At 40.5% G+C, this 12,568-nt stretch overlaps 1 protein-coding gene across 2 annotated transcripts; it reads left to right on the top strand.

The window, feature by feature from the left end:
• Positions 1–7,662: 7,662 nt before the first annotated feature.
• Positions 7,663–12,568, top strand: LOC115780554 (uncharacterized). 2 transcript variants are annotated; one of them, XM_030729812.1, is made up of 5 exons: positions 7,663–7,788; positions 8,668–8,772; positions 10,468–10,602; positions 10,690–11,057; positions 11,148–12,567. In XM_030729812.1, exons 3-5 carry the CDS (start codon positions 10,491–10,493, stop codon positions 11,322–11,324), a joined length of 657 nt encoding a protein of 218 aa, XP_030585672.1. In that variant the 5' UTR covers positions 7,663–7,788; positions 8,668–8,772; positions 10,468–10,490; the 3' UTR covers positions 11,325–12,567. The 2 variants fall into 2 exon arrangements, with proteins under 2 accessions (XP_030585672.1, XP_030585673.1); XM_030729813.1 differs by lacking the exon at positions 7,663–7,788 and adding an exon at positions 7,870–8,045 and having other exon boundaries at positions 11,148–12,568.

The following is a 12,568-nucleotide window of genomic DNA, read 5'->3' as shown; positions in this document are numbered from 1 at the left end:
CCACAGTGTAGTGGTTTACACATTCACCTAACAAGCAAAAGTAGTTTGATTCCTTGGAGGAGACACAGATCCCTTGGGGGTTGCGGCAGGAAGCGTATCTGCTTTAAGAATCATCTACCGGCTCTGATGACCCCTTGTGAATGAGGGGGTAGCAAAAAGCGGCTTTTGCGCTAAACTAAGATGCCTGGCATGGTTGATCTCTCAATCCCTTGGCCTACACTTGAAGTTTCCACCTTAAAATAGAAACCTAAAGTTGTGCAGTAGGTGTGAAACCATAATCAGCAGGATCCATTAAAGTGGCACTCAAGGCAGAGACCCTGAAACACAGTAAGGTCAGAATGAGATTTGAAAAATGTAAGCAAAATGTTTTCCTCCCACTAAAATGGAAATTTGAGTAAATAACAGCCTTATGACTCAAATGCTCAGAACCTCGCCAAATCTGGTGCAATAGAAATCAAGAACTACACACCAATTTTTGTCATAGTAGCACAAGGTGGCCTCCTTGCTGACTGTGCCTGGTTGAAGAGTTGCATTTTTAGAGCAGCACTGCAGGGAATTCATGACAACAGTCAATAAGTTAGCATGTTGTTGCTAGCATTAACTTCAAAGCATTACTGTGTCTAAATCCAGCCTCTCAGAGCTGAATATATAAAAAGTATGTCAGACATTTTAGTGGATTCGGTTCATATTTGGTTAGAATGCAAAAGATCTCCTGAGTTTTCTTTTAAGAATAAACTTGTCAGTCAGTCGGTGGATTCAGTGCTTAGACTTTATTTAAGACACTGCCTGCTGTGCTGCTACTTGTTACATATTAATGACGTGATGAAAAGCGACTAAACAAAGTCCTTTTCACCGAGTCTGTTGTTTTGTCATACATGGCGTTAATGTTGGCAGCACCCTTGATCGGAGGAAGACGACACCGCGCTGGTCTCAGCCACAGCGGTCTGCAGCACCAACTGCATTCAGCCAGCCGACACCTGATCCTACTGTACACCACGTACCGGTCAGCTGGATTTTGGTGCTGGCAGACAGAGTGGAAAAAAAGTGACAAGAGAAGAAAAGAGGAGGGGGCAAGCTTCCATTGAAGCGTTCATTATGTTACAAAATGGCAAACGTGCTGCTCAAGTCAGATGTAATAAGAGCAGCAAACGATTTGTTTCATAAGGAGATCTCAGACGAATGCAGTGGCTCAGAGAGTTCCTTTAGATGGCACGAAAACCATCCCTTTTATCTGCCTCGATAATCTCTTTTGACTTTGTGTTTCTTTTCAGTTTGAGTGGTCACATATCCATGTCGAGTCAGGCATGCCATCCCTTCAGATTGCCCTAACCCACATTGAAAATATATCCTCCTGCGAATATATCTTGACACCACCTTTTTCCAAAAGTGGAACGCTACCATCTGGAGCTGCTATTTGCTCCCTAACTTTTGACCCGACAGGCAAGACGAGGCCTTTGGCCTCGGCCTTACACCCCTCACACACCCTTGTCAAGGCGATGCGTTCTACAAGCATGACAAACCCTGCCTTCTTCACTTTGCTTCTGCGCCTTCAGATATCATAGAGGAAAGGCCTGAAAACATGTAACTTTTGCAGTGTTTCTTAACACATGGCAAGTTTTATTGTCCAGAATTGTCTTGTATGAACTGTTTTCATGATAATTTTGTTTTTAGTATATTAATTCAAGAACTTAAGCTTATTTTTACACTTATTTGACATCTAGAGTTCTTTTTGCTAGTGGTGAAAAGGAACTACATTTTGTGGTTTGTGTCATATTATTACCACCTAATGTTGAATAATAAATAAATCTCAGCTGTTTATCATATTTGTGATTTTAGCTCAGTGTAACATTTGCTAATTGACACTAAACTAGTTTCCAGTGAAGCTGATGGAGATGTTAGTTTCACAGGTCTAAGATATATTACATTTTTAACCTGATGATTAAGAGTTATTTTTTTCAACAACCATAATCTGCATATAAATAATGCACATAGGTAGTGTGAAATTTCCTGCTGGTTTGCTCTTCTGAAGCCTCAAAATCAGAGCTTTGGCCACCACCGTGCCAGTTTTTTGAGGCCAGGTGACCATATTTGGATGAGAGAATCCTTACAGGTGTGTTATAGTTTTCTTGTCCAAGTAACATAAGTAATGTCGTCAGATGGTCGTCAGATTTTTTGTGACTGCTTGGACCCGTCTGCAGAAACTTTACTTTACAGTGCACCAAATATATGTGTACCTTTCAGGTGGATTTCAAATTATAACAGGAATGACGACTCATCCTTGGTGTCTACAGCTGTCCCTGTCTGCAACAGACTATAATCACTGCTTTATTTGTAAGCTAAGACTGAAAAAAAACTCTATCAAAAATCCTTATTCACTCACTGGCTGCTTCATTGGTTACACCTTGCTAGTACTGCCTTGGACCCCCTTTTCCCATCAGAACTATCTTAATTCTTCATAGCACAGATTCGACAAAGTTCTCGAAACAGTGCTCAGAGATTTTGGCCCACATCAACATGACAGCATCACACATCCCAAAGGCGCCCTATTGGATTGCGATCTGGTGACTGTGGAGGTCATTTGAGTGCAGTGAACCAGTGAAACCAGTTTTAGATAATTTGAGTTTTGTGACATGGTGCATTATCCTGTAGCCATCAGAAGATGAGTACACTGTGGCCATAAAGGGCTCGACTTGGCCAGCAACAATACTCATGTAGGCTGTGGCGCTTAAACAATTTGAAGTTGGTACTGAGGGGCCAAAAGTGCACCAAGCAAATATCCCCCACACCATTACACCACCACCAGCCTGAACTGTTGATACAAGGCAAGATGGATCCATGCTTAGACCCAAAGTTTGCTGAGATGTGCTTTCAGAGATGATCTTCTGCATACCTTGGTTGTACTGAGTGGTTAAGTGGGTTACTGTTGCCTTCCTATCAGCTCAGAGCAGTCTAGCCAGTCTCCTTTGACCTCTGGCATTAAGAAGACATTTTCACCCAGAGAACTGCCTCTCACTGGATATTTTCTCTTTTTGGACCATTCTCTGTAAACACTAGAGATGGCTGCTGCAGGAAAATCCCAGTACATCAGCAGTTTCTGAAATATTCTGGCCAAACCATCCAATATTAAAAATTAAAAACCAAAAGCTGACATCTGGAGAAACTCATAGGAGGTAAAAACAGGAGGGTATACATCAAAAGGGGCAAAAAGCCATGTCATGTTCAGAGTCACTTAAATCACCTTTCTTTCTCATTCTGATGTTCTGATGCTCTGTCTGAACTTGAGTAGGTTGTCTTAACCACATGCCTAAATGCAATGAGTTGCTGCCATATAATTGGCTGATTAGCAGGTAGGGGTGTGTGTGTGTGGGGGGGGCTGGAGTATATCAGAGCTACCATAGGCTGAGAGGCAGGGTATGCTGTGGACAGGTCGCCAGTCTGTTGCAGTGCCACCACAGAGAGACAACCATTCACACTCATATCTATCGGCAATTTAGAATCACCAGTTAACCCAACCCCACTAACTGCATGTCTTTGGACTGTGGGAGGAAGCAGGAGAGAACCCATGCTGGTACAGAGAGAACATGCAAACTCCACACAGAAAAGCCCCGGCCAGATGGTGAATCCAAACCTGGGACCTTCTTGCTGTGACGCAACAGTGCTAACCACCACGCCACGTGGTGCCTAAATAAATAAAGACTAGAATTTCTTTCACCAAAACTTCATCATAATCATAACACAAACTTCTTTAATGTCTGTACCACACAGCAAGCCATATTATTGTCAGGTAATCCACTAAAAATTCTCCAAAATGGACCAAGGTCAACTTACTTCTGGAGCCAGGCTCAGGTGGCTTTTCAAGGAACTGCAGGAAGTAAAAGCAAACAAATAGAACACAGTGAAGCAAAATAAACGTTGATTTTCTTTGTTTAGGATAATTATAAAATACAGCAATTAAGTCACATGTAGCCTGACTTGGTTGCATTGCTGTCACAGAGATGTTTGTGTCTGAGTGTGAGAGGGAGCAGCCGACTGCTAGAGATTGTTCCAGCGGGAGGAAAACTAATACGTCTGTTTGTGGGGATGCTGCACCTGTCGTTTATTGATGGACTGAGCTGTAAATAACTTTCTGTTTAGTGCTCTATGGGGGCCTCTGTGCTTCCTCCGCCGCTCCTCTTTTTATTCTATACCTGTTCATGAACACACTCCTACACACAGGTGCACGCGTCACTGCAGATTTCTGCACATTTCATCCTCTTTATTTTTTAAAGAATCTCAGGGAAGCGCAGAATCTCTTAGTATACCTCTGATAATGACAAAAATAGGCTTCCTAAGTGAAGATATACATGCATGTATATTGTGAAACAGTATCAGGTTGTGTGTGGGTGTGCTGTTGAGTGTGGAAAAGCCTCTCTGAGTGTATTTTTAGCAAGACCATTGTTGAGCCCATAGAGGCCTCTGTAATTGGATCTGGGCTCCCTCACTAAGAGTGTCCGGTGATAAATGAGTTGGCAGACGTCATTGCTCATGCCATCTCTGTGATAACTGTACACGCCACATCACCGTCTAAAGCTCTTAGTCGCAGCTGGATTAAAATTGTAACTGATTGGTGAGCCGGCTGAATTATCATTCTGAAGCATATGAAAGGAAGAGATGGTGGAAGCCTACCTGCTCTGTGTTTTTGTTGTTGTGTCCTTGCGTTTTAACTTTGTTGGATGACAACTTATTAATGGTGAAAGACTGATGAGGTAATTGATATACGTGTATGATAAACGTAAACTAATGTGCTTACTGTTTTTTGCTATAATACAGAAGTTGGAAGAAACACACTGTCCTGGTAAAGATTTAAGAAATGGCCTTTTGCCTAATGGAATCATAAAAAAGCTGATTTTTTTTTTTTAAATCCTTGTTTAAAAAAAGAGTTGAAGTCTATATTTTATGATGGCTGCAGACTTGAGTCTGTATTTTGCAGTGAGATAAAAACGTGAATCATCAGGACTAAGTAGAAGCTCCTCTGAAGCACTTCTTTTACTGCATTGTGCTGCCAAAAAAAAAGTGATGAAAAACATGCTGTATTTTTTTGTTATTTGTTTTTTCTTACAGTAAACAAGCTTTACAGGAACACATCAAACCTGCTGTACTCCCTGGTTGGAGAGAAAGACTGAATCAGTGAATACAAGCACAGAATTAACACAACATTTAAAATAGAGATAGTTTAAAAACTTACTACTCTTAAATGAATTATGAATAAGATGCAAATATGCTGGAGAAGCACAGTTGGCAAACTGGTAAAAAAAAAAATATGTGCGGGTGTGCGTGCGGGTGTGCGTGCATGCGTGCATGTGTGTTTGTGTGTGTGCGCGTGCGTCTTTGTGTGTGAGTGTGTGTCTATGCTGGAAACTTCTCTGTGCTCAGCCGGAGAATATGAGAATGTTACAATTATAAAACAAGATTGACAGGACGGATAGTGTTGCACTGGCAGATGACAGTTCCTGGCTGCCAGCCTGGAAGTTATTCACAGCAAGCCCCCCACACCCTCCCCACCCCCTCACACACACACACACACACACACACACACACACACACACACACACACACACACTTCAGAGAGCCTCAACTTATAGATCAGGTGGTCATGAAGGAGGGGTGGCAGTAGAAAGGGAAAGGATGTGGCATATATGTGTGCATGTGTGTGTGTGTATGTGTGTGTGTCAAGGTCAGAACAAACACACAGTGCAAACCTGAAAACACACTCACATAGACAGTTAGTTTAAGGTATGCCTGCATCAATCAACATTTCGCCCTCTGATGGAAAACCAGTAGTCGTGTTTCAGGATTATTGATTTATTGGATTGTGTCAAGCACTTGCAGCATGTTAGTGGCTTCAGAAGTGATGAAGTATCACATGTGTCCTCAGAAACATGAAGAGCTGTTAAACATAAATAACATGCAGACTCTCGAGCAGTGTAAAGATGGAGTCTGGGGATTCTTGACGTTTGTGGGGTGTGTTTGTCACTGCCTGGTATGTGTCATCTTTTTTTGGCCTGAAAACTGCTGCTGGAGTATTTTCCTTTCCTGGTGTCTTGTTGTGTTCTGACCATTTTATACAAACAACAAATTTCCCCGTCTGGTGGGTATTTCAGTGAGTACGACAAACTCTTTTAGCGTTTTAGTCACACAGTGACTGAATATCGCTTTTTAAATGAAGAGTTTAACAATTTGGAAATCTTTTTTTCGTCCGCCTCTCTGAGGCTACAGCCAGACTGGAAATGGGGGAAATACAACTACCACATCCAAAAACATTTAGGTTTTGAAGAAAATATAAAGTAAAAAGTTGTAAAGTGGCATTAGATGACATTTGCAAACACGTGACAAGTTAGACAATGCAACATGAAGGCAAAAATAAAGCAACAAAATCCTTTTGAAGGAGACGTGACATGACAAAGACATGATTTTCATAGTGATGAGAGCCCCTCAGCACCCACACAGAGTTACATAAGTGGTCTGAGTTAGTTGGCACCTCTGAGATCACAAGGTGCTGTTTAAAGGTGGCTGTTTGGAGTTGACTCTAAGGGAGAGCTCTCGATGCTCTTCATAACTGGACGGGCGGCACGGAAGGTAGTCTGCTTCTAGGACTCTACTGTCTTAATGCGGATCTATTTTTAAATTAATATCAGCCACATTCAACAGATGGCTGAACATCTGAAATGCCACACACGCACATGCACACATGCAAACACACACAAACTAGTTCTGAATACTCTGAGAGAAAAAGAAACACGACAAAGCATTTTACAGAGCTCTCAACGTAATACTGGTCTCAAACATTAAGCCAGCTTTTACTATTATTAAACGCCTATTATTATTGTGGTTCAGACTGAAAATGAAAAACCCTTTGGGGCATGCACGTCAATGTGGCATCAAAAATCTGCCAAATCAAATATGTGGAGGTACCTGCTGCGGGGACTTCTTGTGACTAAAGAAGCAGCCAAAAGTACATTTATTGTGGTTGAAATTTGTACGAGCTTAATTACAACAAAATTTCACACAAGAATTCGTCGTATCTGAGAGGCGATAGTGTAATGACTTTGTTGATTTCATTTAGTGCCACCATCAGGTCCAAAGTTTAGCTTGTCCAGTACTTTGGTGCAAAATTAAAGATCTTCTCACACTTCTTAGACACATTTTCTGGAACATTTTTCTCTCAACAACACCCACACATATTCCCAAACCACCATAATCATTAAAAATCAGGAATAATCATATCTGTTATGTTCTACAAAGCCATTCACTTGCCTCTAAAATGATCCATGATCATCCATGATGAACACTAAAATGATTCAAAAAACCACAGAAAATGCAATTCTGTAAGTGATTTTATTTTATTTCATGTGCAGTTTGTGTATATATATATATATATATATATATATATATATATATATATATATATATATATATATATATATATATATAGAGAGAGAGAGAGAGAGAGAGAGAGAGAGAGAGAGAGAGAGAGAGCAAACTTTCAAAATAAGAGTCTTCGGAAGCATCTCCACAACAGCTTGAGCCTTTTATTTTGAAGGCAGCCTTTTCGGACAAGACTTGACAGGTTGTACTGGCAGGTTTACGGGCTACTTGCGCAGGTGAGCTCGTGCTTTTAGGTGTAGAGACGTCATCGCGCAAACAAAATAAAACCAAAAAAAAAAAAAAAAAATGCGGATCTTGTTTTCTACTGCTGACATCAGCATTAGTGTCTGCACTTCCTGTTGGGAATGGCCGATCGCTTTAAGTGTAAGTAAGGCTCAAATTTAAATATGATTCATAAACTATCGTCACGTGATTTGCGGCTCTCAGGGGTTAAAGTAGCAGAAAACAACACGAAGTGTAGTTTCTTTTGGCCTGCAAGCTTTTAATTCCCACAACCAGATAAGTTACACAGCTATGGAGCAGAGCGAATAACGTACATTGGTTTATAAACAATGTCTTTTCTTTTTTTGTGGAAGTGGAAGAAGCATTAATGTTGGGGAGAAGGTAAAACAGCTGAGAAGGTGAATTCATTTCTGTTTGAAGTGGGCATGAAGACAAAAAATACTTTTGTTCAGGCGCTCACGTTTGCACCTTTGTACCTTTGTGAGAGTTCTGCTTCACCTGTTCTGTTGCAAAACCATACAAAGCGCTTGGCACACGGTGTTCCTCATTTGTAAGAGGAACACTTTGTCTTTTCAGGTGCTTGTTTTGAAAATGTAAATCGTTTTTGTTTCCTCTCAGTTATGTTCCAGGCCAATTATGTCCTCAGGGTTTGAGAAGGCAGGTTTCTGAACGTTTACACTAAAAAATACAGCCTGTCTCTTTCCTCTTTTGAGTGTTTACTTAAAACTACTCTCCAGACACTCATGTAACACTCCGAGATAGTGCAGTTCCTTTTATATACCCAAGAGATTTCAGTTCCCTGTTTTGCATTTTTTTTAAGAGTTACTTCCGTTAAGCAGTTCTCAGTGCAATGTATATGTTGTTAGACTTGCTGAGCATAATGCTCATTAGACTCTTCTCATAGCTGTGGTACAGCCTCATCTGAAGAGTCACAAATGTGTTGCAGTCTAGGCTTAGTAAATGGGCTTTAAGGCTAGTTTTAAATAGTGAGACGTATCTGATTCCTTGACTATGAAACAGGAGGCCTGCATAACATGGAAAACTGACAGGAGAAATCTGGATACAGCTTTACATGACAGCTCCTGAATTGTTGGAAGAGAGAGCGTGCAGACAATCTTAAGAGGGGTGAGTAAACCAATATGCATGATACAGTATAACTCAATTAAGAATTTTATTAACTTTATACACTTCCAGATACCAGGTTTGGAGATCAGAAAAGAAAAAGAAGTGACCTTTACGGTCATAGCTTACTCCTCACCTATATTTTGTATGTTGGTTATAAAAAAAAAATAGTAAAACAAAAAACAAGTCTGATGACAGGAGACAGATTGCTTCAGATAAAGCTGCTTTGTTTAGGTATGTGTCATAAACGAAACTACATACACAACTATGAAAAAGAAAATTTCACAGGACTCTGCAGTCCTGTGAAAAACTAAGTACACCTCATGATTCAGTAGCTTGTAGAACCACCTTTAGCATCTATAACTTAAAGTAATCCTTTTCATTTAACTTTCAGTGTCTCACACTGTAGTAAAGGAATTTTGGCCCCTCTTCTTTACTGTTATTTCAGTTAATTTATGCATAGCTCCCTTAAGATCCGGCCGCAGCAGTACAATCACGCTGAGGTCTGGGCTGTTACAACATCTCGATTCTCTCCTTTTTCAGCCATTCTGTTATAGATTTGTGGCTGTGTTTGGGATCACTGTCCTGTTGCATGAGTTTTGGCCATGTTATACAGTAGCTGCCTGTCAGATGGCCTCACATTTGACTCCAGAATACTTTAGTATACAGAGAAGTTCATGGTTGACTCAATGCAGAGTGCCCAGGTGGCTGCAAAAAAAGCCCAACCCCACTGTGGCTGAAAACTGGCTTGGGGTATTGTCTGCTATGCTGTGTTTGGTTTCGGTGCTGCACGTTATTGCCAGACATCTCCACTTTGGTCTCATCTGTTCCAGAAGTCACATGATTTATTCAGATGCAACTTTGCAAACCTAAGCCAGTGGACGGCAGCACTGACCTTGGAGTAAATTTGCTGGGATTTCCTGGAAAGACGGCATTGTGTTAACACACACTGTTCCAGACCTGCAAACTGCCAAAACATCAGCTTTAATAGAGTTGGTCAGACTAGCTGATGATCAATTAATCAGGTGCATTTGATTAGCAGGTCCTGGCTGTGACTTTTTAAATTCCCATGGAAGCAGAAAGTGTGTCTATCTATGCAGCTTTGTTTTTCACAGAGCTGCATTAAGTCCTGTGAAACCTTTCTCTGCTTCACACTGGAAAAGATCGTATTTTTTTACAAATTAACTGAAAAAATATTTTGCATGGAGTTTACGTCTGAGTTCTTTTTAAAGGGGTCAGCTATCCAGATTCAACTCTTTGTTAGTAGGTGAAAACCTGAACTGTAGCCAGACTAATCTCATCAGTCACATGCTCAGTTCTTCTATCTTTCAGAGTAATTCTACTTTTCTAAAAGGTTATAACTTATTTAGAGGCTGACAGCTCAAAGCAAAATGTCTGGGCAAAGAAGTTTTAGTACTTGTATGGTTCATGACATTTCCATTAGCTTCAGCTGTAGTTTGTCTTGACTGCTAATTAACAATCAATTTATTGCCATAGCAAGATCTCTTGCTTTATATCAGTCTGTTAGCACTGTCATTATTAGCATTTAAGTACTTAAAGGACTGTGACGTGAAACTGAAGTTTAAAAATCATGTGTTTATGACTGTAGTTTGCACCTATTTTGAACAGCCTATACTTAAGATATGCATAAATGTGCACTGTACAGCTCAGTGTTAACCCCTCTGTGATATTTACCAGCTGCACTTCCCGGAGCTGGTGAGATGGAGGAAGCATACAATGAACTTTACCAGCAGTTTCTTCGCCTGAGGTCACTTTGTCTGAAACAGGCAGCTCTGTTGCATCAACTCACAACAGCCCTGCAGAAACAGCAAGGTCTGCGTATGGAAAAAACCCTGTAATGCTCTTAAACTGCTTGTCAGTCATGATGCTTTAAGTACTCAAATAGCTATTTTTGTGCAGGTGCATCTGTTTCTAATGGAGAATTCAGCCATATGATGTCCGTTCCTGTCCAGTTTACCCATGAAATCCCTCCATATCTCCTTGAAAAGCCTCAAATATTAATGTCCGGGACAAAAATCCCTGCAGCACAGTGTGGCATTGATTGCCATTCAAGAAATCTGAAGAGCTTCCCCGATTTGCTTGCTGATGATATGTCCAAGCTCTGTGTCGATATGCCCTCTCAAAGAAAGGAAGCTGTGGAGGCGCAGAATAAATCCCCACTGCTATTACCACTGGACTCGTTGGGGTGTTATGGAGCCTGTTCCAGTGAAACCAAAAAGTCAAAGCAAAGGTATCCTGGTGGAGACAGAACTCTTCACACAGTCAGGGTAAGAACCAAAACTAAGGCTGTAGATCTTTACACTGTCACCGTGCTTTACTGCTTTCTTCACACACAGCCTTTCTGTCGTTTTTGTTAGATGCCTATGATGGACTGTTGCTCCCTGGGTGATGACTTCCACAGTGGATCTGGTGCGGCAATGTTGTCGGACGTGGCTCTACAGTCCCACGTTTGTGATTTTTGCCAGGCGGTTTTCCCTGGACACACAACTACAAGAGGAGAGTTCCTACGACATCTCGACACTCACGTCACCTAGACTAAATGAACTTTCCTCTTGACATGTGACTAACAGTGTGTGTTCATATGATATGCTGTGATGGCGCATACATAACCTGGTCTGATCCCAGCATTGAAATGAACCTACAGTTTAGCTGTATGTCTCTGAATGAACTGTGTTGATATAGTTTTCTGTCTTTGGTCTAAAAAGGTAGCGTTTGTTGCATGCATAAACTGCGTAAGAGGCGTAATCATAAAATTCTGGGAAATGTCATATTGGAAGACCTTACCTAATTTAAATTTGACCAGTTGTCTATTCAAGATTGTCTTCTCGAGCACTTCTGGACAATTTTCGGTGTGGCTACTATTTCTCGATCTCAGTGGAAGTACCATTCTGTCCACTGGCACTTGGGCTTCTGTCATGCACGACGGTTCCTCCTTCATTGTGTCCAAACAGGAATTTTTCAACTTGATTTTAATTTTCGGGAAGTGGGCAAAGTCATAGGAAAGCCCTACTTTATTGGCTATTTTACTTTAAATGGGGCCATAAATTACAATATTAACATCATTTTGTGAGGCAAGTGTCAAGTCTAGTCTTTTCAGAGCATTCATTAGAAACAGACTTGGTTGTTCTCTGTAAAATCCACAGAGTTTATCGGTCTTTGTTAATCATGTATATTTCACACTTAATTTATGTGCTCTCCCCTGTGTTTTATAATTGCAGCAGAGTAATTTTACTTGGATATTGACTCTTTTGTGTGTTACTGATGAAGGCGGGTATGGAAAGTGAAACCCTGTGTTGTGTGATCTTGAGTAACTGCTGGAAATAAAACGGGTCACTTTGCACATGGTGCTGTCCTCTTCTAATCTATAGCAAAGCAGCTGAAATGGGTTAATAATCAGTTAACCAGTGAACATGAAACCATTATGTGATACTAATTTTGCATGTATTTGTTTTGGATGCAAATCTTAAATGTATTTTTTCTTATTTTCTCTTCTTCTTCTTGTAAATACGGCACTATTTAAACAATCTTTTTATAAGCCTGGACATGGAAATGATATCAGTTAACTGATTCATTTTATTGAAACCTCACTTACTGTCTTTTGGAAATGCAAACACTGTTAAATCTGTGACACTGCCAAATAAACATGATATGCAGAAATGGCTCATCAGAACTATTCTACCAATCATCAAATCACAAAAAAAAGCTTGAATGCTGATGATGTGAAGTCCCACTTTTATTATTTGTAACAGAATCTGATTTTTTTTTTAATGTTTTTAGT

Source organism: Archocentrus centrarchus, chromosome 5 (genome assembly GCF_007364275.1).
Source record: "Archocentrus centrarchus isolate MPI-CPG fArcCen1 chromosome 5, fArcCen1, whole genome shotgun sequence".
Classification (NCBI taxonomy): Eukaryota; Metazoa; Chordata; class Actinopteri; order Cichliformes; family Cichlidae; genus Archocentrus; species Archocentrus centrarchus.
Note: the sequence above shows the minus strand (reverse complement) of the source record. Positions and strands in the feature narration are given on the sequence as shown.

Coding starts and splice junctions, on each gene's coding strand:
- LOC115780554 (XM_030729813.1), top strand. CDS start 10,491: ATGGAGGAAGCATACAATGAACTTTACCAGCAGTTTCTTCGCCTGAGG. Junction 10,603..10,689: donor AGCCCTGCAGAAACAGCAAG/GTCTGCGTATGG, acceptor ATTTTTGTGCAG/GTGCATCTGTTTCTAATGGA. Junction 11,058..11,147: donor GAACTCTTCACACAGTCAGG/GTAAGAACCAAA, acceptor CGTTTTTGTTAG/ATGCCTATGATGGACTGTTG.